Raw genomic sequence first — 27,919 nt, forward strand, 5'->3', positions numbered from 1 at the left:
GGTGCTGGGCACAGCCTCCCCCCACAGCCTCGTCGTCATTGAAATGACCTGCGTGGATCTTTGGACTTGATGGTGGGCTGGGGAGCGCCTCTCAGCAGAAGTCTGGGACCTCCATTCCTGGCCATGTTTTGCCTGATCCCCCCTCCCTGAAGTCCTTCCTCCCAGTCCTGGAGCCCGAGCGTGCCTGGGGAGTTTCCCCCGGTGACGCGGGGAGACGCCGACGCCCTGGCTCGCTGCCGGCCTGCTGTGCTTCTGAAGCAGCGCACACACGAGGGATGGGTGCGGCCTGCAGAATTGTGTGTATGCACGTGTGCGTGCGTGAGTGCGGGCACAGGCGCCCGTGTGCACGTGTTTTCAATTAAGGCCTGTTTCACGTGGGTCCTGGCCAGCGTCAGGCTGCCCCCGAGATGCAGGGTGATCTCCGAGGGCAAGGTGAGGGCGAGAGGCCCGTGGGCGCAGCCAGCCATCGGTTCTGGACAGAGAGTCCAAGACGCACCTGTTACACCGGATGGGAAGGAAAGCGTAAAACTGCTCACTCTTAATACATAGTTCCCGGTGGGGAAAGTCCTGCACACACACGGGGCGAGCTGTACGCCAGCATCGAACACGGCGCCTCAGAGCTACGCTGCCCTCTCCTACGCTTGTGTTTTGTCGTTGTTGTTACTTTGACAAATCCTGTGGTGATAGCCAGAAGCTCACAGTAGAAAGTAAACAGAGGCAGCTTGAGAACTCAGGCTTGAGAGTCACTAAAAATCACTAACACTAGAAATCTCTACTCTAACTTGTCACTACCCTGCGTCTTATTCTCAGGGACGCCACTCATTGGCATGTCTGCCTGCCCCGGTAGGATGGGGACAGGTTTTGTGGGGATGACCCGGGGCCTGTGGGGGTTGGGGCCCCGCGTGCACTGTCCTCAGCCCTCTCTGCAGCGCGAGGCAGCAAGGGCTGTTACCTCCCCTGCCCCCGCACACCCCGCACCTCTGCTCTGCTCGCAGGTGAGACGCTGAGCTCAGACAGGAAGCCATTTGCTCAGACAGGAAGCGGGAAGGGGCGGGGCCCAGCGGAGCCGCCCGCAGGCACCACCAGCCTCCCGGAATCCGATTTGCATCCTGCAAGCTGCCAATCTCAGAGTGACTCCTAGCCCTGGCTGGTCTGTGACAGTGACCTCTGGTTCCAGGCCTCGGGTCAGGGAGGCCAGGCCACCAGCTCCTTTTCTGCAGAGAAAGGGCCCCAGAACCACAGGAAACTAAACACGCAGGGGCCTCAAAGCCTGGTCTGACTCCTTCCTCTTACGGCCTGGGAGCCTGTGGGCAGAGGGGGCACGGGGCTTGCCCAAGGTCACGCTGCTCTTAATGCGGACCTGACTTCAGGATCTGGGTCTCGTGCCCTCTGCCCCCTACAGACTTCGTGACTTCAGAGGCTACGCACACGGGAGGACGGCAGGTGCGAGCTGGGCCGGACGGCAGCTGCTTCTCCACGCGGACAAGGCCTGGCGCGTGTCCTGGGGTGACTTGCGTCCATGGGAAAGGAAGCCATGCCCATCCCTGGGCAACACCCCAAACAAAGTTTCTCCCTCGTTGCCGCGCCCAAGCTGTCCCCCTGGGCCCTGGGCCACGGTCTGGAGGAGACAGGATGAAGCCAGGCGCCGAGTCTTCCACAGCCCCCTGGGGGATGCTGGCCACTAGACCCACCCGAGTCTCAGTTTCCTAGGCCACAGAGTGCGGAGGGTCTCTTCTTTACGGGGCTGCAGAGAGGATGAAGAGCCAGGCTGCACGGAAGGCCTTTCCCATCCCGGGAAGTTCTTTCTGCCTTATCAGGGGAGGGGCCCTGGCTCCCAGCGAACCAGGCCCCCAGGCCCCGTCACCCTCATCCCCTCCCGCAGTCCCGCCGGGTCCCCGCCGCCCTGGGTTTCTCCTGATTCCCTGAGCCCACGGAGCCGTTGCTGCCCCAGGGCCTTTGCACTCGCCATTCCCGCCACCGGGAATGCTCTCCCGCATCCCGCGCCTGGCTCTGGCTCATCCTCGGGTCTGGGCCTGCCACCTGCTGAAAGAGGCCTGCCCCGGTGGCCCACACCCAGCACGTCCCGACTGGATTCTCTTCCTCCTCGTTCACCACTTACTTCCCTCTGTCCCCTCGCCCCGGCCGGAACACCAGCCCCCGGGCAGGAGCGGGGCCTGCCTGCTCGCTGCCCTCCGAGGATGGAGCCGGGCGTGGGGAGCACACCGGGTGTGTCTCAGGGAGGATCTGCAGTCGGGCGGGGCACATGTTTACTGGGCAGGGCCCACTGAACGAATACAGAGCTGGGAGCACGTCCAGCGTCACTGACGTGAGTGGAGTGAGGGTGCCTACGCTGGCGAGACAGGTCCCCTTCCTTCTGTGCCCGGGGCGGGGGGGTGGGTAGGGGCCATGGCGGGCTCTGCAGGTGAACGTTATAGGCATCCGGATGCAAGGGTTTCCAGAACCTTGCCCTCTAGGTGTCTATACACAGACGGTGGCTCCCCTGGGGCAGGGATGGGGACTGCCTGACTCACCTCTGTCCCCACCACCGTCCAGCATGGGGCGGGCACGCAGCAGGTGCTCGGGCAGAATGTGCTGTGTGTGTGAGTTGGGGTGTGGGGCGGTGACGGTGGAGAGCTTGGGGTGACGGTCAGTCCACTGGGCAGCGACCGGGGGTGCCTTGGGTCTGTGCTGGGGACGCCCTGGGCTGGGGTCCTGGACATTGGGTTCCCGCACCCCAGACTGAGGGCCGGCCCCTCCTCCCTGTGGGACCCTGGACACCTTCCTCGCCCGGAGCTGCTTCTGCAGGGGGTTCCTCACACCCTCCCCGGTGGTGAGAACGGGTGGGCACGAGGGTGTGAGGGTGTGTGGACACGTCTCTTATCACAGCGGTTGCTTTGGGAACCACTTCCATAACCACGAACACTCCCTGGAGTTTTCACATCCCCCGCGCGCCCCATGACTCAGCAGGGCTGGGCCCCGGGATCACCGACCCCACCTGGTTCGCAGCTCCAGCTCCAGCAGGAAGCCGGCCCCCGGAACGCTGGTGAGGACCCCAGCAGGCAGCGACACGCACCCATCACAGAACTTGGAGGGACCCAATAAAAACCAACCCAGCAAACAAACAAGAAGAACACCCAGGTCACACATGTGCGCACACACACACTCACAGTCACTATTCGGACACGCACAGGCCCGCGGGCCACGGCTGGAGGGAGCGGAGGCGAGGGAGCCCCGGGGTCGACACGCAGACCTCGTCCTCCCGGCTTGGAGCGGCCGGAGCAGCTTCGTGACGGTCATCTTGAGTCCACAAGGGCGTCACCTCTCAGAAGCCACCAGCCCAAAATGGGACTATTGCTTGCGGACGGTGGCTCGGAAGCCCCTCCCTGGCCCCCCCCCCCCCGGGCTCCCGCCCCTGAGTCTGCTCCTAATCTTAGAAGTCCACTGAAGGGGGTTTGGGGCACAGGCGGCATCTCCTCCTCCGCCGCTGCTGCAGCCGCCGCGGCTCTCCCTGGCATCTCTGCTGAAGTGGTTCTTCTTGGAGGCTGCGCCGGGGGCTTCGGGTCTCACCTCCCCCATCCTGAGGCACGGCAAAAGGGTTTTCTGGGGAAGCAGAAGGAAACAAAACATCACACGGTGTCTCCTCCCTGGGGGACACGTCTCTCAGGCCTCAGTGCCAGGAGAAGCTCGTTTTTCTCTAAGCCCGTGACTTGCCTTTGTCTTCCGGATACTGAGAGTGGTTTGGCTTTAAGACCGGAAGCAAGACAAGCAAGCCTGTGGACCACAGTTCCATCCTGTACTCCCACCCCCGCCCCATGCAAATAGGCAAGAAAAAAAGCCTAGAGCGTCAGGAGGGGAAGAGAAGATCCCAGATGACAATCATTTGCCGATAATACACTTAGCGAATCCAAGAGACTCAATAGGCTAATTATTAGAACAGAGCGCGCAGATGTAACGATACAGCTTTCAATCTGTGAGACATCAGATCAACTTGCCAAACCAATAGTGTTCATCTGCCTCAGCAACAACGGCTCGGGGCAGCGCCGGTTAACACCTGCTGTCTGACATGATTTTTAATGCGGTTCCCCTTTCCCACTCAAAAGTGTCCTGATATTGATGATAAACCGTACGGTCACCCTTGCTGTGACGAAGCAAAGTGATGAAGGACAGATCCTGGTCTCGCGCGTCGTTACCATGCAGCCACTGTGAAGCTGGGGGTCACACCGCTGGCCGTGACCCCGTCACCCAGGGCCGCGGGGAGGAGCCGGGGCGCTCCCGGCGCAGGGACGGCGCGTTGGCAGCTTTGATGGGCAGAGATGCGTTGCCTCAGTCCTTTTTCCTCTCAGAGTCACCTCCAGACAAGGACCATGAGGAGCAGAAGCCCAAGCTCCTTCCGGGGCAGCACCGCCAATTCCCTGTCCTAGATCCATGGGTAGGGCTGTTACCCACTCACAGATACGCCCCTTCCCAGCCTCCCTTGCAGATGGGGGTGATCACATGACCCATGGCATTGCCTTGTAAGTGGAAGTCTACTCGTATTGGGAAAGGGACACAAATCTAGCACAAGAGTGAAGGCCCCCCGCTAAGGCAGGGAGCCACCTGGCTCGGGGAGCGGGGGCCTCGACCGCCCCCTCCACCTCAGGGCAGCTGGGTCTCAGAGCTGGTGCCTTATTACGGCTCTTGACTGAGAAGCCATCTTCAACCAAGTTCCAGCGCATGCTCTCAGCGGTACAGGGGGCGACCGGGGGGGGGGCCGGGGGCAAAGCCAGCGCGGCCCACCTTTCCGGAGTGAGCGGTGGCCGAGTCGACCCCCAGCTCCGCACCATGGGGACCATGCACGGAGTCAGGGCGGGAGGAGGCTCCGCGGAGGCCCCTCCTCCGCCCCACAGGACAGAGCCCGGTGTCGTCCCCGTCGCCTGCTCTGTCTTTCTCCGCAGCGCAGCGCTCGGCACACCTCCTATTTCACTTGCTGCCTGGTTTGTCGTTTACCACCCCCTTACCGGCCACAAGAAGCGCAAGGTGTGCCCAAGTTTTTGAGGGGAAAAATAAGAACGTGCATTATACATGGGTGGTACTAATTTTGTATCTACATAAATGTGTTCAATTCTTTTATTTATGTTTATCCATTAAAAGTGTAACTCTACAAAGCAATAATGACATCTGTATGCAAAATAATACCCTGGAAAAGACCATTAGTTTTGTTTCTAAACAGAAATAAATAATTGCATTAAAAATTAAAATGAAAATTTTAATTCGTTTTAATTCGTTTAATTCGTTTCGTGGTGTGTTTGTTTCTGCCGCCCCGAGTCCGGAACAGTAACTGACACGCAGGAGGGGCTTACCAGGATTCGCTAAATGAACGAACGCGTGAACCAGGAACGCAAAGCCCAGGATGAACAGTTTTTAAGTATAAAGTAAAAAAATTTTTTAACATAGTTTTGATTTCCCGTGAGCTCCTCTTACATAAATTGCTGGAGGATGCACTCAGAGCCGACGGAGTCACCCGGGGAAGGCCTCCGGCAGTGACGGCTGATTGACCGGAGGGCCGTGTCTGAAACAAATCGAGGACGGTTTTATGTGGCTTCTATTGGGCCACAAAGAAAGTAAATTCCAAAAAGCAGAATAAAGATGAAATTCTCTGATCACAACATACCAGCATGTGAGAATATGAGCACCAAAACCACAAACAAAACAAACTGCACCCAAATCACCGTGGGGACCATTATAGGGAAGAATGAAAAAGAAAACAGAGAACAGATACAAATAAAAATAAGCAACGTGGAGGTGAGAAGGAGAGATAGAGCACGTCTTATTCACTTATAGGTGGAGGTCTAAAGAATCACTTACAGGTGCAAGTGACATTAGGGTTACAAAGGGAAATAGAAAAAATAATATAGTATCATCAATGAAAATCATTTGGAGAAAGAGAGGGAAAGTAAAAATACCATATTTTGCCATGTATAATGCACACCCAAGTTTTTGGCCCAAACTTTCAGGAAAAAAAAAATTTTTTGTTTTAATTTTTAATGCAATTATTTATTTCTATTTAGAAACAAAACCAATGATCTTTTCCAGGGTATTATTTTGCATACAGATATCATTATTGCTTTCTGGAGTTACACTTTTAATGGATAAGCATAAATAAAAGAATTAAACACATTTATGAAGATACAAAATTAGTACTACCCATGTATAATGCACGTTCTTATTTTTCCCCTCAAAAATTTGGGCAAAAACCTGTGCATTATACACAGCAAAATATGGTATTTTAATTTGGACATTGTTCATAACAGGGAGAAAATACAGATTGTCTAAAGAAATAAGTGATTAAGAGCATGAAATCCTTATAATTGTACTATAATTATAAAGATAACTATGGCATCCAAAACACAGCTTTCCAAATTGTCAGAAGACATAGACACAAAAAATAAAACAAAGAAAACAGAGCCATATGGTGAAAATTGACAACCCCCACAAAAGCTATAAAAGGAGAACGCATATCATAAACTATAACGACACAACTAAGACCAACTGTATCTGCCATCTCAGTCACTGTTAATAAGTCATCCGCACGCACTGCTTAAAAACAAACAGACTCTGAGGCCGGAGTACACACAAAACCCCCCGAAGGTGCAGTGATTCAGAAAGGTTTCAGACGAAAGAACTGACAGGTGACGAAAAAGTTCTGGTGATGGTCGCACAAAAATACAAACGTACTCGATGCCACCAAACAGCACACTTAAAGTGGTTAAAATGGTAAATGTGATATTACGTGTTTTATCAAATTTTAAAAAACAGGATGGACTGAGATACAACAGACAAATGCAAACGAAGAGAAGCCAGGGGTCTTGATGGGAATATTAGATGCAGCTGAAGTTAGGGCACCAAATACGGGCGGGGGGGGGGGCGGGGGGCGGGGGGGAGGTCACAGGCGAGTGTCGCCACATCTAAAGTAACGAGTATCAATGCACCAAGGGACGTCGCTTCGCCGTGCGTCAAGAAAGAGCTGGCGGAGATGCGGGAAGAAGGGGACAGACTCCTCCAGCGTCTGTGCACCTTAGCCCACCTCTCTCAGTCCGTTACAGACGACAGTGGCCACAACGTGACTAAGGATACGTGGAGCCAAATGATCACATTAGTAACAGTGTGTGTGGTGAGAGAGAAACAGAACCTACGTTCTGTTCCTACGCTCCTGAAAACACACACACACAGTGGCTCTTGGGCCACAAAGAAAGTAAATTCCAAAAAGCAGAATAAAGGTGAATTTCTCTGATCACAACATACCAGCATGTGAGAATATGAGCACCAAAACCACAGAACAAAACAAACTGCACCCAAATCACCGTGGGCTCCAGAATGGGGGCGCTTTTCGCCGTGCAGGCCCATCGCAGCCTCCAGGGGCGGCAACGGGGTGGCCCGGAACGGGCGCGTGGCAAGGCGCGGGGGACAGGCGGTTAACCGGAGAGGAGCCCAGAGCCTCCCGCTCAACGCTGGCCAACCGACTCAGAAACCCCGACAAAATGGGTGGATTGCCAGGAAAAGAGAAATAACCCAAGGGATCTAAGGAGAGAGAATCTACACAGACCGACTGCCAAGAAGACAGAAACTGGCAAATTGAAAATTCAAAGCCGGAAATATGAGCAACACTCATGAAAGTCATCATGAAAACAGGCTCCCGGAAGCTCCCACCCTGCACCTCGGGCCAGATCCAGGAGGCCGTATGCACCGTGTGTTTGTGGGTTCCGGGGAGAAGCCTCTGCTGTGCGGCCGGTAGGAGGGACATCGGGGTCACTTCTGCGCGAGGCAGTGTGACGCACAGCCAAGTTACAGATGCATGCGCCCCCTGGCCGGGCAAATCTGCCCAACGATCACCCTACAGAGGGCTCCCGAGGGCACACCCGTATGAGCATCCTTTCTGCAGCAAAGTGGGTAAAGGTGGAGGGGTAGGGTCAGCGAGATGTCCATCCGCAGGGCGCTGGCTCGGAAGCAGTGGCTCCCCATCCGATGGAGAATGCCACGGGCATCGGGGCCAGGTGGCTGTCCAGGAGCCCCACTGCCGGCTGCCTCGGGAAGCCCCCCTGGATACCCCCTCTGGAGATGCCCCGGCATGCCTACCAGGCACCTCGTTCTTCACGTGTCCAAAACCAAACTCCCCAGCTTGCTTCTACCCCCACCCCCGGAGCCTCCCCACCTCGGCCGATGGCGCCCCCAGCCGCCCTGCAGCACAGGCGGAATGACCTGGGGCTGCCTCTGACCCTTCTCTCTCACACCTGAGCCCAGCCCGTGGGCCAGTCTCCCCTCTTCCGAACAGACATGGCCCTCGACGTTTCTCACCACTGCCGCCTCCGTCCTGGGGCTCCTCACCGAGCCCCCATCCTCTCTCCCGGGGGCTTCTATCCTCTCAGCCGGCCCCCTGCCCCACCCCCTGCAATGTATTCTCAACGCAGGAGCCGAGTGCTCTGTGCTTTCACTAAAACAGACATGTTGAGATTAAACCTCTTCTGCTGGAAGCCCTCTAACGGCCCGCCGCCACCAAGGCCCTGGCGACTCTCACAGTGGCCCTCTGTCCCTTCCTGACGTGGTCTCCTCTCACACCGCTGCCGGGGGCGAGGGGCAGTGGACAGCGTCCCCCCTTCCTCATCTTTGCAGTTCCAGGCCGACTGGGAAGAGTGCCCCGTTTCCGGGGGGAGCCTGCATCACCCCGCCCTGGGCCAAGGACGTCAAGCTCTGTCCCCGCTTCTGGGCCCGCTCCGGGCAGCCCCTGTATTGCCCCAGCGTGGCTTCTTTCGGTGGGGGGCGGGGAAACGCTGCCGCAGTCTCGCCCTGGAGAGACACGTGGGTTTGGGGGTGACAGGCACAAATCCAGGCTGGGGGACTGTGGAGGGGGAGGGTGTGTGAGGGCGGGACTCTACTCCCCAGCGGGGCAGCGGGAGCTTGTTTCATTAGTTCTCGTGCACTAGATACACATTTTTACTATATTCTTTGGTATGGCATGAGATATTTCTAAATCGATAATGTTAAAGGAATTCCACTTCTGGCTTCTGAGAGGGGATCCTTGGACGCCTTGGCTGGGCACACGGGCATCCAAGCATCCCCTCTCCTTGCGCCCGGCGCCTCTCACTGTTCCTACGTGTGTGGCCGCCCCTGCGAAGGGCCTCGGTCCGGATGCCTGAGGGGAATTACCGCTCGCCCACGGGCTTTCTCTGCTCGACACACTCCTACTCCTCCGCCAGCACCCTGCGCACGGGGCCCCTCCTGCAGCCAGTCTGGCTCCCGCAGGCCTCTGGGATGGCCGGCGCCACGGGGCACTGCTGAGGGGCTGAGGGCCACCAACCCACCCGTGTCAGGGTCAGCAAAGCCTGGGCCCAGATCCTGGCGCTGCCCCTCAAAAGCTGCGACCCAGGGCAAGTCGCTGAACCTCCCTGGGTGTCCGATGCCACCTGATGCCACGCCAGGCACGTGGGAACAGCCTCCCCGCCAGCCAGTGAGGACTTTCATTGCTGGGACCGTCCCCTGGCTGGGGTGGCTCTGATGTGGCCCATCTGGACACAGCCAGCCCATCACTCAACTGCGCACTGCAGGCCTTGGGATGCTTTGCCTCTGCAGAACTTTCCAGAACAAAACTTCAGCAGATGGCAACTTCCGTTCTGCTGTTGTGTCAGCCACGCCTTGGCCACGAGGGCAGGCGGGCAGGAAGCTGTGGCTCCTGTCACCCTGCTCCCATCTCAGAGTCCCTGTCCCCCCAGGCACTTTCCTGTCTCTCGGCCCCTCACTGCCACCCAGGCCCAGGCCATCAATGCGCCTGTCACCAGATATGGTGGCTTCCCCTGCCAGGCTTGGGCTGGGCGGACTGACATGACCCGGCCTGAGCCCTGTCCTTGAAGGCTCGGAGTTGGCGGGGACCCAAACCAGAGTGGCAGGTCTGCCTGTGTCAGCAGTGAGTGTCTGGGGGTCCTGGAGGGCGTGGCCTTGAATGGGGCGGGGTGGGGGGTGGTCAGGGAGAACTCTCTGGGGCCAATGTCAAGCGGGGCCTGAGCAGAGTTAGTCAGGAAGACGGGAAGGGGCCCTGGGGGAGGGCACAGTCCGAGCCGAGGCCCTTCAGAGGGTCCCAGCGGGCGGCACAAGGCGCTCCAGGCTGCGGTGAGTCTGGAGAGGCGGCCGCCCCCGAGCACTTCAACTGCCGGGCGAGGGCATCGTATGGCCCGAGGCCCCGGGAGCCGGCTGCAGGGCCCTCCTGGTTCTAACAAAGGCAGAGTCGGGCGGAGAAGGGGACGGGGTGCCCCTTCCTCACGTGGCTCGCGGAGCTCTGTGCCTTGCTCCCCAGTTACACACGAGGGAGCTGAGGCTCCGGGAGGGAAAGCCACCTGCCCCGAATCACACTGTATCCGGTTAGTGGCAGGGCGGGGATTCCAGCCCAGGCCGCTAACCACAGCGGCCGCGCGGCCATTCCCGATGCAGGGCAGTGGCCCGGGGTGGGGGCGGGGGGCGGGGGGCAGGGCGGCTGGCTGGGCAGAGGCCAGAGCTTGGACGTGGCAGGCCCCTCCCACCCCAGGCTGGCTGCACCTGCATCCTAATTGCGAAGTTAACACAGCACCTGGCAATTTGCATAACAATGAACGCTTCCAGACTGCTGAGAGCCTGTGACAAGGGACAAAGGCAGAGGAGTCTCAAGGCTCCCTGCCAGGTGAACGCAGACAGGAGCCCCAGCAAGGCTAAGGGCTGGCAGTTGTCCTGCATGGAGGGGCTCTGCCCGGCGTGGGGCTGGGGGCGCACTTTCTGCCACATCCCCCCAGCAACCGGAGAGGTGGGGGCGCTGGCCCCGCACCCTACAAGGGAGCAGGCAGTGCAGAGGGAGTGACCCGCGGATGGTGGCAACCCCGCGGAGGTGGGATTGCAGCCCCGCACACGGAGCTCTCAGCCACCAAAGGCGTGGTCCCGGAAGGCTGCATGGAGGAGGAGGTGTGCTGGGGTAATGACGACAGAAGGGACGCACACGGGTTGGGTCAATGCCACATGAAAGTACAGCGAGCTGCTCCTGCGGGGCCCCTGGCCCGGCTCCGATGAAGCCGACAGACCACAACCCATGCCAGGGCGGGGCGGGGCCGCAGGGACACTCGGGGGCCTGGGGGGGCCCCGGATATCTGGCCGCGGGGGAAGCGGGCGGGCAGTACACACTGACGCTGACCGCCCTCCTGCCCTGTGACCCCACATGCAGGCCGGGGTTCCCCGTCCTGATCCCCGGAAGCTGCGAGCCGAGCCGGGCCGCACATCCCGGAGTAGGTTCTGCGGGTGTGAACAGACGGGGGGGCCTGCGGGCGGGAGAGTGTCGCTGACCCCGTGGGCCGCGTGAGGTCCCAAGGGCCCTGAAAGAGGCGGGCAGGAGGGCCCGAGTCAGAGAGGGGTGTGTGTCCCCGAGGTTCTCAGGGCTGAGGGAGAGCAGCAAACGCGCCCCCGTGGAGGCCCCGCCCCAGAGCATGAAGCCAGCAGGTGGGAAGGCGGACAGTCTTCAAGCGACGGGACAGTGCGTGGGCCGGCGGGCAGAGTGGCAGCGAGCAGTTAGACGGGGGCCCGGAAGGGCTGGTGGCCCCGGGGGGCTGGCCAGGTGCCCCTGCAGAGGCCGCGCGGAGGCTGCCCCGGCCCTGCCCTCCGTGGGGCGCTGTCCCTGGCTCTGGGGGCTCCATTCCTCCCGCCCGGCATGTAGTCCGCCGTCCCCTCCCTGTAGCCTCCTGATTTCTGGCCGTCTCTCGGGGGCTCAGGGTCTTTCAACGTCTACATCCTAAAGGTTAATTTTTAATGCCGCTTCGGTAAATATTTGATGCCCGTGCCTTTCCGGGAGAGCTGAATGCGACCTGAAATGGCTCAAAGTGCTTAAGACGCTGTCCTTTCCTCCCAGCCTCTCTCCAGGACCCCTCCTCCCTCTGCACAAACATGCTCTCTCCCCACCTCCTGCCATGAATTTTTCAAAGCACTTCCCACATCCGTCCTTGCCCCTGATCAGCGTCTCTGTCGGCCAGAAAGAAGTGCAGAGAGGTTTTGAGTTGAAAGACCCTGTAGAAGCGTCTCATCCCTTCCCTGGTTCTACACGAGGGGCAGGGGAAGCCGGGCGGGACACGGCGGCCCACGGCGGCGCAGCAAGGCTTCTCAGCGTAGATGCTTGTGGGGGCGGTCGAGCGAGCGGGCGAGACCCCCGGCCCAGGGCCTGGGGGTCTCTGGCACAGGGGTGTCCGGGAGGGTTCAGACCATCCCCGCCTTCCACCCATGTAGTGGGCACAGACGTGACAACAGGCCACACTGGAGCGGGAGGAGAAGTCCTCCAGGGGCGGGAGGGCGGCCTGGGGCAGCGGAGTGACCACAGCAAGGTTTTGATGCCAGAGTAGGAGCTCGTGGGGAGCGGGAGTGGGGAGCCAGGGCGGTGCTCCCCACCGATGTCCAGCTCAGAGAGGCGAAGCCGCTGGCCCAAAGACACATAGTGGGTGGCAAAGAGCCCAGGAACCCAGCCCAGGGGACCCGGAGCCCTTGTTGTCACCACGCCCGGGCTGCAGCGTACAGCCACAGGAGTGGCAGAGCCGTTCCCAGAGTTCCCGGCCAAAGCCACCCGGAAACAGGTCCCCTGCGCCCTCTGGGCGCCCTCGGAGCTGCAGGAAGAACGTTCTGGAGGGCGTCTGTACAGCGCAGGCCCCCCGGTCCCCCCAGCGGCCGTCACTTTCCGTCATCCTGACAAGAGCCGAAATGTCGCCCACGTTGGGAGACATTTGCTGCACCAACAGGCGTCTATTCTTAGAAGCAAATATTTTAGCAGTCAGGGCCAGAGCCCTCAGGGCGGGGAGCAACGAGGAGAGGCTCCACAGCCCGCCCTGCCCCACGCTGCCCCACGCGGACAGAGGTCCGTCCTTCCTCCTTGCCCTGCCGGCCGGGTCGGGGAGCTGGCCTTTAAGGGTCCCTGGACTCCGTGGTCTGGGGGCCATCACAGCCACCGCCCGGCCACGGCTTCCCCTTCCCGCTGACCTCCCTCCCCCCGTGTTGTCCTTGCTGCAGCCCAGAGGGCGACCGTCTGTCAGGCTGACCTACAGGAGCGCTCCGTGAGCCCCCAGAACTGCCCGGGCTTTGGCGGGAACCTCTCTTTGCTAACCGCCCAGGCAAGCTGGCACCTTTGTCTACACTAACCCCCGTCCAGGCTGGTGTGGCTCAGCGGACTGAGCGCCGGCCCGCGAACCTGAAGGTCGCTGGTTCGATTCCCAATCGGGGCACATGCCTGGTCTGAGGGCTGACAGGCAAGCCATCAGTGTTTCTCTCTTACGCTAACCCAGACTGCAGTCACCGGCTTGGGGGATCTTAACTCAGTTCCAACCTCGTGCGCTGGGCAGGCGGGCGGGCAGGGTGGGTCTCCTCCAGGGCAAGACGGCAGGAGCCCTCTCTGAGGACGAGGCACGCCTGGCAGCGTGTCCCCGGGAAGAGGGGTGCTGTGTGGCTGAGCACCTGCTCTCTGCCAGGCTCCTAACAGGCACATCTCCCTCCCCTTGACGCTCCTAGTCTCACGGGCAGGCATACAGGCGTGGGAGGAACGAATGGCCGCCCTAGGTCACAGGGTCGGCGGATCCGGCCGGCCAGACCCAAGGCCCTCGCTCACCCCCACACCGAGCCCAGATACAGCAGACCCTCAGCTGGGAGAGCGGCTGTGGACAGCCAAGCTCAGTACAGCATATTCTAGCCGTGCATCTTCAAAGTGACTTCTCCGACATTTTTCCTAAGATAGGAAACATTTTCCCTGTGTCTGAATACATTAATTTTTTTCCTTATTGTTTATTTTCGGCACTTAGCACAGGGCACAGGCAGCCCTCACTCAGTGCTTGTTGGAGGAACGAGTGGATTTGTGGTGCCCGGGCTGCTCCCGAGACAGAAGAGCAAGACGGAGCTGGGGCGTTTGCAACGGGCTGACAGCCTGAGATGTTCCCTCCGGGGACCCAGGGCAGATGTGTGACGGGGTGGCCTGACCACCCCGTCTTTCTGCTTCCTGTCTTCCCTGCTTTCTTCACTCGGAGGGACCAGGAGCTGCAAAGGGCGGGTGGGTGAGTCTCCCTTCCAGGACCACCTGGCCTCTCGTCCCAGCGACCCTGGCCCGGTGGCGTCCCCAGAAGCACTAGGCTCCTGCTTGCACAAGTGCACAAATGCACAAGAGCACGTGCCCTTCTCCACAGTGAGGAGCACAGGGCACTGGGGCAGACGGTCATCCGAGGGGCTGAATGGGTGAGCTTTGGAGCCTCTATGGACTGTTGGGTGCCAGCGAACCCTGAACGACCAGTTCTCCAGTGGGAAAAAGAGCCCTGATCTTAGCATTTGCTGCCCATTTCTGTGGTGTAAATACTGCCCATAGACGGTTGCTGAACTCAGGGCTGGGAAGAGACGTGGGGCGGCCACCCGGATACAGTTTTTCACTATGCGGATACAAGAGTTCGTGGACAGCAGCCAAACCATGAGGAAGTGGAAAGCTTGCAGGCTCTGTTACTTGTGTGTTTAATAGAACTTACTTAATTGTAAGTTTGTATCCTTTCATTTTTGCTAGTGGCTGTGTTTAACAACAGGCTCCCAAAATTCCTGAAAATCTAACCACTGGCTCTCACGGCCCGGACGCGGCAGCCCCAGCACACCTTGGCTGCGATTACGGGTTTGTTCCCATGTGCACCAGGGAAGCCTCGCTCTTCCACCGAAGATACGGTTGCTGAAAGCAAGTCGGAGATTTCTAAAAAACCAACTTGATTTAAAGTCAATTAAAAATGTATTAAGTAAATAGTTTCGGGAGAGCGTGATGTGGATGAGAGGCACCCCTAGGAGTGGGGGTTGGGAAAGACAGGCGGCTTCATGGGACTGACCGCCGTTACCCCGTGCTGGGGCACAGCAAAACCACCGGGCGGCCCACCCGAGAGGAGACGCAATTAATTAACAAGTGACAGGGAAGGCGCCTGACAATCAGAAAAACAGCAAACGTGTCCCAACGAGGGTGCCAGGTGCTGGAGACAGGGCTGTGAAGTGACGTGACGTCTTCCAAAGCCGCACCTGGGGACAGCGGCTTCGGGAATGAAGCTGCCCCGACAGAAAGAGCCGGAAAAGCTGTCATGCCCCTTGACTCAATACCTGCCCGGCCGGGAGTCTATTCCGAGGCCGTCATTCAGAACAGGAAAAACCATCAACACTTACACTGGTTGCTGCCTCCGCCCGTAGTGTCTCCCCTGCAATGGTATTTGTTAAAAAACAAAAACAAGAAAAACAAAAAAACACAACAAAACTGTCAGCCATATAAATGCCTCCCTGGCGGGGACGGCTCACCTCCTGCCAGCACAGCGAGGCGATCTGGACCACCGGATAGCTGCTAAAATGGTATTTAGGAAAATTAAGTCAAATGGCAGGGTAACGGCTAATTGAATGCTAAGTGAAAAAACTGCGCCAACCTACCTTCGGGCGTTATTGGGAAGGAGTAAAAAAAGCTGTGCGTGGGAAAGTAGACACCGGGAGAGGCTTGCATTGGAGAGGGTGGGGAGGTGCCCCGTGGCCTTTCCTCTCTCTGCTGCACAGGCGCTCCTGGCCACGGCGACTACATTCAGCACTTAGTGAGGCCCCTGTCCCCTGCTGGCCCGTCCTGAACCTCACTGGGGAAACCGAGGCTCAGAGCAGCTGCACGGCTTCCCGAGGTGCCTGGCTACCAAGTGTGGGGGAGCTGAACTCAGCTTGGACTCTGCGACCACGCAGTCCCTGCTCTGCAGGCTCGCTGGGGTGCAGCCGGGAGGTTTTTGAAGTAAAATCCTATTTCAAACAGCCTGTGAGCCGCCCGCGCGCTGTTCATGCTGCTGGGCCCTCCTCTGCGGGGCTGGGGTTTCCAGAGGAGGAAGACAGGTGGCCAGCTGCCATGTGGATGGACAGGCCACCTGGCCACCCCGGCTGCTCCTCGGCGTTCCAGAAAGATTCCAAGGGCTGGGAAGGACCTTCACAGATGGCGCAAGAGGAAGGATGACGACCCCAAACCACACCAAGCCAACCACGCAGCCTGAGCCCACGGCCCTGGGCCAGTGCCGGGTGGGAACCTACAGCGAGTTTCGGGTTGATGCTGGGCCCCAGTGAGCCCCAGACCTCCCGGGCTTTGGGGGCTCCTCGGGGCCCCGCCCCAGCGGCGGGTAAGACCGGACCTGCTCAGGGAGTCCCGTCTTCAGGCAAACGCGGGGGGAAGGCTTCGTGAACAGCCTTGGGGTGTAGCACTCCCTGCAGGAGAAGCACAGGCAGAGGCTGCTCCCCGCCCCAGGGAGGGGGCTCTGGTCGGCCACACCTGGGTGTGGCCCCCGGCTCCGGCTGCAGCTCCGGGCTTGCTGCTAACTCCCCCCAGCCTCCGTTTCCTCCTCCACACATGGCCCAGCTGCCATGCTACCGGGGACATGAAATGGCTCTGTATGTTGCAATTGCTTAGCTCAGCAGTTCCCCAATAAGTGAGAGATACTGTCATTAATGATAAGAAAGCAATTCATTCACTGAGCTGACTTGGCGCCTACTATGCGCCAGGCACTGGGCAGATGAAGACGCGTTTGCGCCACACTCATTTATCGAGCACCTGCTACCAGGCGCTGGGGTGTGGCTGAGCACACAATGGACCAACCCCCACATTTCTAGGGTTCCTCACAGCAGAGAAGACAGCAGACGACAAAGCAAACGCAGCAGCAGGCGGTGAGCACCGTGAGGAAACTGAGAGAAAATGAGGGGGGAGGAAAGGGGCAGCGGGTTGGGCAGCTGTCACTATTTTACAAACCTTGGTGGGGGAAGGCGCCCCCAGCCAGGCGGCCCCTGGGCAGGCGCCTAGCACGGCCGCAGGAGGGAGCCCAAGCCGCTCTCTGCCTCGACTGCCCGTTCCCACTCCTGGAAGCTCCTGCTCATGCACCGAAACCCTTTCTGCGCGTTGATTGCTCGCTGGCCGGATGGTACTCGGCCCACAGGGCTGTGGACCCCACGGGACAGCTGGCTGCTCCTTCAGCATCACAGAAAGCCTGCCGCCCCCAATGCGATGCCGGGGAGAGACGAGGGACATTTGTAGAGCAGTTCCTATGTGTAGGGGTCTTCCCACGTCTCCACCCCTGTAACCAGACAGCACCTTGTGGGGCTGAGCCCATCACCCCTCGTTCCCGTTGAGGGGGGTTGGCTAAATCACCTGCGGGGGGCTCCCCGGCTACCAAAAAACAGGGCAGTGGGGTCAGGGCCCGGGTCCTCCAGCCTCGGAGAGCCTTGGCGCCGACCCGCTCTCTGCCTGCCCGTAAAACATAGAGCTTCGCAGCAGGTGGAGTTGTTCTGATGTCAGCGGCGCTCGGCTGCGGGAGGGAGCCAGGGCTGTGTCCCCGGGCGGCCCTCAACTGGGCAGGGATGGGGCGGTGCTTCAAGGCCGGCACCGGGGGATGCTCTGGTCCCGGACCAGCCAGGCTCGAAGAGGCGGGAGGAGGACCAGAGCAGGTGGGGACGAGGAAGCCCCAGGTGGCCCGGGCCAGGGAAGTGGGTCACCGAGTGATGGACCGTCATCTCTCAGTGGACAATTAACACAGCCATTAAAGTGGTGGTTACCAGAATGTCCCAGCAAGGCAGGACGCTCGCCAGGACATGGGGTTGAATTAAAAACCCACGACGCAGTTTTACGTGCCGGCGGCCGCGGGGGCTGTGGGGGACGTTGGGCGGCGCTTGGTGCCGAGGCTGGTGCCCTCCGCTCTCCCCATGTTCTCGCGCGTACGGGCGCTTTTGCAATGAAACATTAGGTGTCAACAGAAGGAACGACGGCTGTTCCTTGGTGGGGGGCTAAGGGGCGCAAGTGGCTCAAACAGCGGAAGAACAGTTAGGACGAGCGATCTGGACCCCAGCTCTGGCTCTGGGCGCCGGGCCTCCCCCCGCCTCTCATCGCCCCTGGCGGCCCCGGAGCCCTGGGCGGGTGGGGTGACGTGTTGCAGGACCTGCCCAGGTGGACGACTCAGGAGCGACTTGAACTCTGGACCACCCATGGCTCCGCCTCTGCTCTGATATCACAGTTTGCCTGTTCCACGTGGGAAAATCCAGCAGCACAGACTGGGGACACTTGGCATGTGGCCTGGTCCTTTCTTCTGGACCCTTCACACTAGAGGCCGGCATGTCCTGGGCACCCAGCTCGTTTCCTTCGAGGGCTGGGAGCAGGGAAAGAGCAGGAAAAGAGAGAAGGCTCTTCACCCTGCAGACTTGCTGGGGGGCATTTCTGGCCCCTTGTGGGGTAGTATCAGTAAAGGGGGTTTTGCCCAAAGAAGAAGCTGGTGATCGGGAAAAAGAGCCCCGAGCCACACTCTGTCCCTGGGCGCTGCCCGCGTGGGGACCCTGGGGCCAGACCCCTCAGCCCGGCCTTCGCACAGGCTGCCCCTTATTCTTCTGCCTAACGCCCACTCATCCTGGAAGCGCACCCCAGCCCTCGCTCCCTCCAGGAGGGGCGCCCCGGTGCCCCAGGCGTCCCTCATTGCAGATTGGTCATTGCCACCATCTGCGCCTAAGCGCGACCGAGGGTGCGTCCCCGCGTGCGGCTCAGGGCCTGGCCCAGGAGCAGGGGAGATCGGTTCCTGGCTCCCCTCCGGACCAGAATGTGACCCCGCGCCCTGTCCTCCTCTGGGGCCTGAACGCCATCCCCCACGCACACCCTGCCTGGCTGGAGCTTGCAGCCGGGGGCGGGCGCTGACCAAGGCATTGGCAGCCTCGAGACCTTGGCTCCACCTCCTGACCACCATCTGCCTTCACCTGCCCCACTCCCCGGCTGAGGGACCCAGCCTAGAGGCCGGGGCTGGGTCGGCTGCTGACCAGCTGGGGGACCCCGGCCCGGTTACCTAACCTCTCTGTGCCTCAGTTTCCTCGTCTGTAAAACGGGACCGCTGAGGATGAGGCGTCAAACCCAGCAGGCAAAGCCTCATTCTTATGCTCTCGCGGGGCTCGGGCAGGACCACAGAGCCCCCAACCAACCTCTTGGCAGGGCGCGTGCCCGCCCTTGTGTTCAAGGGTTGGCTGTTGTTTATTCATTTTTTATATTTATTGATATTAGAATGAGAGGAAGGGGGAGGGGGAGAGAAACATCGACAGGCTGCTGTCCACATGTGCCTGACCAGGAACCAAACCCACAACCTAGATCGAACCTGCGACCTTTTCGTGGACAGGACGACGCTCCAGCCCACGGGGCCGCCTGGCCAGGGTGGGTTGGCTGTTATTTCTAATTTGCTCCCAGCACCAAACCCTAGCGTCCCTCCTGGGGCCAAGCCTCCTGCTCCCCTTCACTGAGAAGCCTCGCTCCTCCCCAGGGGAAAGGGGGCGGGCCAGCTGGTAGAGGGACAAGGGGGTGCTCCCCGCTCCCTGGGGAGATCAGTGTTCCCTTCGGCTCTGCTGTGTGCGCAGCACAGGCCCTCCTTCCCCTCTTATCACCACTGTCAAGGGAGGTGCTGAGGCTCAGAGAGAGACGGCCGCTCCTCCGGGACACACAGCAGGGAAGGCCTCAGGTTCGGGGCCTTCTCTGTCACAGGCGCCCCTTGGTACTCGCTGGCCATGGAGCAGCGATGCGGAGCAAACACCCTCCTACGTTTTCTCCAAAGCCTTGGGGACAAGATGAAACAGCTGGTGGAGGAGGGGCGGGCCTTCTGTAATCCCGGCAGGGGGGCGGGGCCGGAAGGTCCAGGACTGGAGCGCACAGGCCCCAGCGCTTCCTGGTCCTGCCGGAGCGCCGGGGTTTCGAACTCCAGCCTGACTCGGGACGCTCGGGACACTCCGTCTGTGAATTCCCGCCCGGAGGCCTCCTTGGTACCAGACAGGATGCCGACCAGGGAAGATGTTTGGTCTCCTCCCTTTCTGTCGGCTGATGTCCTGGACCTTCTCGCCGTCGGCTGGTGTCCTCCCTGCAGAGCCCAGGCGCCAGGGTCCCTGGCCGCAGGGCCGGGGACATGTGATGCCTGCACCGCACCCGGACAGAGGTCATGGGCGGCGGGCGTGAACACGGGCACCTGCGGGGGAGGCGCGCGCGCGAGTTCTGCGAAGAGCTGGACGGTGTCTTCAACGAGGCGGAGGGACCCCAACAATGTCAGGGCAGAGGGCCTGAGGGCCCCATGGAACCTGCAAAGGTCACATGATTTCAGGGGTCACTGTGGCCTTTCCTCTGCTCCTGCCCCTGTGTGAGGGGAAACGGGGGACCGGACAGGCCCCCAGGAGCTGGAGACGCTGGGCTCGCCCCCATACCACAGCTGGCGCGGGAGAGGAGAAGGAGAGAGGCCACACGGCTGAAGAGGTCTGGAGGCAGAAGCAGAAAGCGAGAGAGAGGGGACCCTGGGGCGCAGCGGCCGGCTGCGGGGGCTCCTCAGAGGGACACCGCGGGAAGACGAGCCGGTCGCAGCGCTTCCAGAGCCTCCCAGCCTTGCGCACACGCGCCCTGGCACTTCCTGACGTGACTGTCAGGCTAGGACACGCTCTCGGTGACAAACAGCCCGGGGTGTCTGCCGCGAAGGACGCACATGCGAGAAAACCCCACCACTGGGGCCAGGCCAACAGACGCTCCGCTCCCTGCAGCTGCGTCTCCCTCCGCCCCCGCCGGCATCACCAGGAGCCCCTCACCGCGAGGGCCTGCTCCTCAGACATTTGTCAGGCTTTGCTGGTCAAGGCCGGGTCTTTGTCTCCTGCGTGATTGATGGGGCAATTATTCAATCAATAAGCACAAGCTGATTTAAGTGTACCTTATTAATTATTTAAGTCATTCATTATTGAAAAGGTCACTACCCGTTTGCTGTTTAAATGGTCATTCGCTAGTGTGGTTGCGTCTCCGGTGAGGATGCAGCAATGGCGAACTGAGTACCTACTATGTGCCGGGCGTTTAATCCTCAGGACAAGCCCAGGGCGAAAGGGGGTGCATTCTTCACAAGGACGGGAAGGTTGAGGGGGTGAAGTAACTTGCCTGAAGTGACGAGCGGCTGAATGGCACGGCTGGGACTTGAACCTGGGTCGGGTTGCTGTCAAAGCTCGTGGACTCGGCAGTCACTGCTGTGATGCGGGTTTGGGCACCTACATCTTGCCTCCAGGACTCAGTGTGGTGCTGTCCTGGGATAAGGTTCCTGTGGCTGCCGCTCAGCTCCCGCACGGCCCCTCCCCGCCGGAGCGTCGGAACCCCGCCCCCCAGCCATTATTTGGGGCACCTGCACTCAGCCCAGCTCCTGCAGGGTCTGACCCCTGCCAGCCACACAGACGGTCCTGCTCCGCCGCGCACAGGCCTCCCTGCTCCTTCCCACTCTGCTGCCACGGCCCCAGCCCGGGTTACTTCCCGCCGCCCACCAGACGGGGACCGGGCAGACGGGGCAGTCACAGCCGAGGAGCCACACTGGAACACACTGCTTGAGCAGCCAACCCTGCAAGGCCAGTCCCCTGAGACCCTGCGCCCCTCGCTGGCTCCTTCCCTTCCCCCGAGGCTCCCTGAGCAGCCTGCCGGCACTGCGTTGCCTCAGACGCCTTCCCGTGATGCAGCATGTATGTGCGATGGATAGACTCACTTTCTAACTTCATGCTGAAAAACCTCTCCTCCACAAACTGATTTGCTTCCTTTAACCAGACTTGTGAAACCGTGGAAAGCCATGCAATTTCCCTTTTTGCCTTTGCAGCCAGGAGACTCACACCTCCATTTAACGCTCAGTGGTAATGACTCACACCCGGCTCTCAGAGCAATAAACAGGCCAGCTTGGCTTCCAAGCTCCGTTCCCACCTCTCATCCTGACTTCCCTCTCCAGGCACATGTTGCTATGATGGGCAACTTCAAATCTTTCTCGGCAAATAACCAGGCAACTGGCAAGTCAAACACAGTGGCAATAATGACCTGGTGCTTTCCAAGCTCCGGCGGCAGCCAGGGATCCACGCGCGACCACTCACCAGGCAGACGAACTCTGGAAGGTCACCAGCGGTGGGCTGTGGGTGTCGCCCTGCAGCGTGTGCAGGGCCTGGGGGGCTTGCGGCAGGGCGCCCGGGGGCGGCTGGGGCTGCGGGGCCGGCTGCGCGGGCCGGGGTCCCCGGGCAGGGTTCCCCCACCGCCGGGGGTCCTGTTTCATCCACCGTCCGTGGATGCCCCACCGCGCCAGGTAAACCTTGCAAATGTCGTAGTTCATGGCCGAGTAATACAAAAGATCCAGGACCAGCAGCATCAGCACGAAAAAGCCATAGATCCACACTCCCAACAAGGCGGTGTAGTTGCTGGGGAGACACAGAGAGAGAGAGACGCTGAGAGGGACGGCGGGGGGTGATGGTGTCCGGCTCAGGCCGGGGCTGGTCCGCGGGGTGATTAGAGAGCTTGGCGCTCTTCCGGATCCCGGGGGGGAGGGGCCCTGAGGACTCCCAGCTCCCGGTCCTCACACTGGCCCTCCCCGCCCTCTCCCCGCCCTCTCCCCGCCCTGCCCCGCCTGCCTCCTCCCAGACCCTGGAATCCACTGCCCTGGACGCTGTCCTGGCCTGAGAGTCTCCCTCACACCCCAAGTCCTTGGGTGAGGATCTTTGGGCGGTGGAGGGGGGGCCAGACCCTGAAAACCTGGGATGCCACCCACTTCACCCCTTGGGGAGGAATTCTGTCGGGCATGCGGGGCCCCCGGGCTGTGGCAGACCCCCCCTTCACCCTCCTGCCCCCACACGGGCGCCCCTCACAGACCTGCCAGCCCTGCTTGCGCACCCCCGGGGCCTTTGTCACGCCGTTCCTGCCCCCTGGGCTGCCAGCTCCGCCCCGTCTCCCTGGGCCCAGGGCACACAGAGGAAGCTGCTGTCGCAGGACAAACCGGCCCAAGCTCCCGAGCCTGAGCCCCTGTCCCTCAGCGCCTCCACGGGGCCCGCCTCACGCCCCCACGGGCACGGGGCTCCGCCGGGGCACCCCCCGGGCCGGCGTCCTCCCAGCCTGCTGCGAGTCCCCGCCTTCTCAGAAGCGCGGGAAGCAGGGCGTCGCCCCGGCCGCCCCCCAAGCCCCATGCAGCCGTCACGGTCCCGGCTGCTCCGCCTGCCGCCTGCCGCCTGCCTTTCAGACTGTCCCTCGAGCCCCTCCCCACGCGGACCCCTTCGCCAGGCCACTCCGGACGGTCTGCCCAGCCGGGGGCTCACGGCCGCAACATCGTCGGGGCCCCGCTCGGCCCCGCTGTCCCTTCACCGAGGGGCGTCTGGGGCTGGGACGCGCGCCCTCTGCCCGGACGGCCCCTCCGTCCCCCACCTGCTTCGCACCCCCCGCCCCTGCCCAGACTCCAGCCACTGCCCCTTTGAGGCCTGCTGAGCTGGGGAGCTGGGCCTGGAGCCAGGAGGCCTGGTCCTGGTTCCCCTGGCCTGGCTCTGCTGTGTGGCCTGGGAGATTCCATGCGTGTCTCCTGGACGGGGTTGGCGGGGGTGAGGCCAAGCCCTCCTGGTCTCAGTCCCTGCACCTGCCTTCCCGGCTCGCTTTACCCCGGCCCAGCCTCGGCCTTGGCAGCGAGCTGCGGCTGCTCCCTGCGGGCCGCCTCCCGGGGCTGGCCCCGGCTGGGGACGCCCACTTGGCTCGCCTGTGCCCTCCGCCCTCCGCCCCTGTGGCCCCTCCAGGCCCCGAGCCCTCACATGGAGCCGGCACTACGGGAGCTCAGGGCTTCGTCTCTGCCGGAGGAACGAGTAACCAGACAGTTTCGGTCGCAGCCGCCCTCCAGCGGCCCCACCCCCAGCCACCACATCCGTGAGGCCTCAGGGGTCTTGGGCGCTTGCTCAGGCCTAGGTGGGCATGACTGCCAGCCTTATGGCAAGGGGAAGCCACGTTCACCTGGAGACACCTGGAACTCCTCCCCTGGAACAGCGGCCGGCAGCCGGTGTGGCGCGCTGCGTGCGGCGGCGGGAGCCCGGGGGTGGACGTCCCTGAGGGAGGAGAAGGGCCTGGCTCCCGTCCCGGCACCCTCGCCTCCTGGCGCCCTCTCTGCAGCCTCCCAGGAGCCCACACGGGTGCCGTGAGCGTCAGGGGCTCCCGGGGCAGCAGCCGTGGGGGCTGAGGGAGGGACAGCTGTTTGCAGACGCTGCTCTGAAGGGAGGGCGTCCACGCCGGGGCCAGCGGGGGGTGGCGGGTGGACCACGGCTGGGCCTGGAATCTCCAGGACTCGGAAACGACAGCAGAGACTTCGCACATCTTAGCCCCTTCAGCACAACCCAGGAGGGAGGATTATTGCTGTGGTCCCCGTCCCCAATTTACAGATGGAGCAGCCGGCTCAGGGGAGCTAAAAGGCTTGTCTCAGGTCTCGCGGCCTTTCAGGGGCAGAGCCAGGATCTGCCCCCAGCCACACGTGTCTAACCGCAGCTCTGCCCTGCCCCGCCCCATACGGACACGTGCCCCCCAGGCCCTCAGGGCAGAACAGCAGCCTCCAGTACTGTGTCTGCGCTGCCCTCGGCCTGGAACTCAGCCCCCGCCTGCAGTGCCCTCAGCAGGCCCTGCCCCTTGTCTTAGAGCAGCTGCCACTTTCTGCCACCTTCTCCAGGAAGCCATCCTGGGCTCCCGAAACCACTGCCTTTCCCAGAACACACCGTGCTGTCTTTGCGGCTCCGTGGGACTGTCTGCACCTTGAGATCAGACCTGCCCGGGGCTGGGACTGGCCCGTCTTATCTTTGTGTGCCCGGAGGTCAGCCCGGGGCCACTGCTGACGCTACTGCAGCCACCTCACACTGAGCGCTGATGGCGAGCTCGTGACCACAGGGGCCTGGACACTAACTTCGTCACTAGATCACATCTTCCCTGTGCGTGGTCACTGATAGTGAATAGCCCTGTAGCGATCACAACATGCCAGTGCCCCGTGGTCCGGAAGCTTTGCGACGGCACCAAGCGAGAAGCCAGGCTGCCCAGTACACAGGGGAGGAAGCGAAACCCAGAGGGACCAAGCCCCTTGCCAAAGGCCGCGCCGCTGAGAAGGAGCCGCGCCGGGCTTCGGGCCCAGGCGCAGCTGACTTCAGACTGTGCTAAATCCTGGGGAAATCCCAAGGCCCAGGACAGGACGAACATCCAGAGAGGCTGCCCGCACCAGTGTGGTGTGCCCACGCATCCCGGCTCACCCGCCACCAGGGCCTGAGGGCGGGCTCCAGACCCGCCACCCCGCACCTCCCCGTGGCCCCGTTCTCGCTGGCACAGATCTTGGGGAGCGGGGGCCACCCCTGCAGGAGGTGCTACCTTCCCTGACACCCACTTCCCTGCGAGGGGGACCCGCCTGGTGGGGGCAGCCCGCTGGGAAGCCGGGCCGCGGGCACCCTCCCCGCCAGCGCTCCTGCCTCCCCCGGCCAGCCCTCTCCACGGCTGGCTGTCTGGGAGCTGGAAATTAATTCCAGCCAGATGCAGAGGTCTTTTATGAGTGTGTCTGTGTGTTTTAAAGGGCAGAAGTTACAATAGAAGTTACAATGTTTTATGGGGTAAGATGTGAAGTCAGCCAAACCTCCAGTTCTTCATCCTATTTTGGGACATTTCATGATTGGCATTCTTTTGGTGTTCTCTGAGCAATAAATTCAACCTTCCCTGATAGAGGAACATCCCTGGACACCCCCCGGGGACAGGAGCAGGTAGGGCAGCGGAGGAGCAGCTGCGGCCAGTGGGAAGCCGCTTGGCCCCAGGCGGGCTGTCCTGGGGAGGGAGGAGGAGGCGGGCTCCCGGAGCCGCAGCGTCGGGGTCACAAAGGGACAGCCTTGCCACCCACCCCCCGCCCCGGAGCCCGGAGGACCCCCGCTCCGGCCCGCTGGGAGGCAGCCTGCGGGCCAGGGCGGCTGGCTAACCCAACGGCCAAACCCTGGACCCGTGTCAGGGTGGCCTGAACGCCAGTACCAGCTCTGCTGAACGCACTCGCCATGGTCCTGGGAAACCGCCTGCCTATTAAACGGGGAGGACAGTGCTCACCAGATGTGGCTTCAAGAGGTGACCTGGGGTCTGGAGCAGGAAGGGCCCGGGGAGAACGGCTCCCATGACTGAGGCATCGATGACGCTCAGTCTGGGCTGTAGGCCCAGAGAGGCAGAGAGACTTGTCCAAGGCCGCACAGCAGGGCTGAGGCTGCCCAGTGCCTGGAGAAACGTGCGCTCAGGGCCGGCGGAGCGGTGTCCACGATACTCGCTGTCCCTCCCTGCAGGCCTTGCTCCTGGGTCTCCCTCCTCCCCACTAGTAACAGGTTTGGCCCAGTGATGTGCTTTGGCCAAAACAAAACAAAACAAAAAACCACCCACAAAACAAAACAAAAAAACCACCAAAACAAAAAAAAACAAACCAAACCAAAAAAAACCCTCAGGTTGTCACAGCTGTTTCTGAGCAGGAGTCACCCTGTGGTTTTGCCGTCGCTCTTTCCCTCTGCTGCGGGGAATGCTCGTCAGCCTGGGGCACAGAATGCTCCGAGTCACAGCTGCAGGTGACCCCAAAGAGACACAGGGTGTGGGCCAAAAGCAAGCCTTTGTGCCTCGAGCACCAGGACAGCCCGGGGGCCGCTCCTCATCGCTACGGACCAGCCCCGGCCACAGACCCCGCTCTGCCGCGGGCGCGCAGCATGACCGCAGGCACGCGGTCACGCTCTCCAAGCCTCTGCCCTGCCGCATGGGGAACCGGGGGCCACCGGTACGGATAGCACCCCCACGCGGACGATCGGCATCAGGGGGAGACCCCGCCTCCCCCCAAGTGCTCGTAAACGTGCACTCGTCCTTGTCCCTGTGCCTGGGGGAGCACGTTCAGACCCGGAAGCACGGACTGCAGACCCCCCCAGTCTTTACAAGGCTGCCAGAGTGTGCGTTCTAGGCCCAACAGGCCTCGAGGGGGCGGAGCCACTGGCCAGGTCCCCGAGGCGCACGCGTCCCGGAGCACGCGGGAGGGTGGCGCCCGGCCTGCAGGACCCGCCCAGGGCACCCGGGTCTCCGCCGCCTGGCCCTCAGTGTGGCTGGCGTGCTTCTGGGCACTGGGAAAGGGCAGCTTCAAGGGAAGAGGTTTCACGCATAGAGGGGCAGAGTGAGGCCCCCGTCCACCCCTCCTCCCTGGGCCCAGAGCGCTCTCTGCAGCCCCGCCAGCCCTCACCCACGTGCCCGCTCCCGAAGACCGTCTGCCCCGGGGAGCAACACCCACGTGTCGCACAAGACTCCACGCCAAGCCACCCGTGCCAGCGAGGCAGTCCCCGTCCCCGGGACGGATGCGCCGGCCGCCTCCGCCTCCCGCCTGACGCCTGCACAGGAAGGCATGCGGCACCCCAGTCCTGAACCCCAGGGGTGCCTGGCCTGGCAGTGGGCTGCGTGGGGCTGCGTCCCTCGCTCGGCCTGCTCTTGTGTCGGGCATCCGGAGCCACAACAAACCGTCCTTTTCCTCCAGAAAAACACAAGTAAGTAAGTCATCAGCAGCAGTGCTCTCCTGTCCTGCCACCGGTCGCGCCTCCTGGCTGATTCTCCGGCGGGGCGGGCGGGGCGGGCAGGGCGGGCGGGCGCCAGGCAGTCCTTGCCATCAGTGGACCCCATGCGTCTTCATAAAGCCCCGACCGGGGGCACGGCTGCCCTGGCCCCACCCAGACCAGTGGCCGGCGGGCGCCACGCTGTCTGGGATGTTGGGCCATCTGGCCCCTTGGCTGAGGCCTGGCGCATCGGACAGATCCTGGCTTTCGAGGTGCGCTGGCGGTGGCAGAGCCAGGGGCCGGCACGAGGCGGGGGCCCTCGGGTCATGCGACTCGGGGGAGACCTGGTGGGCACACCAGCCTGAGCCCGGCCCTTCCTTCTCCCTCTCGGAGCAGCTGTGAGGCTCAACGACCCACCCAGGGGATGACTGACCCCGTGTCCCAAAGGGCGGACAGTCCCGGAGGCGGACTCCGCCCAGCTCCCCTCGCACCCCAGGGCCGCCCGGGCCCCCCGACCTCGCAGACCCCGCCCCGCCCCGCCCACGGACCCGTCCTGGACCGCGCTCCG

At 61.6% G+C, this 27,919-nt stretch overlaps 1 protein-coding gene across 1 annotated transcript in view; it reads right to left on the minus strand.

The window, feature by feature from the left end:
- Nucleotides 1-3,504: 3,504 nt before the first annotated feature.
- SHISAL1 (shisa like 1) overlaps nucleotides 3,505-27,919 on the minus strand; it is a 30,581-nt gene continuing 6,166 nt past the window's right edge. The window contains exons 3-4 of the mRNA XM_054582580.1: nucleotides 21,913-22,230; nucleotides 3,505-3,600 (exon numbers count right to left, since the gene is read on the minus strand). Coding sequence (XP_054438555.1) covers nucleotide 3,600; nucleotides 21,913-22,230 — 319 coding nt within the window. The 3' untranslated portion in view covers nucleotides 3,505-3,599. The remainder of the gene's footprint in view (nucleotides 3,601-21,912; nucleotides 22,231-27,919) is intronic.

This window comes from Pteronotus mesoamericanus, unplaced genomic scaffold (genome assembly GCF_021234165.1).
Source record: "Pteronotus mesoamericanus isolate MK-2021 breed Mesoamerican mustached bat unplaced genomic scaffold, CSHL_Meso_final contig_702, whole genome shotgun sequence".
Taxonomy (NCBI): Eukaryota; Metazoa; Chordata; class Mammalia; order Chiroptera; family Mormoopidae; genus Pteronotus; species Pteronotus mesoamericanus.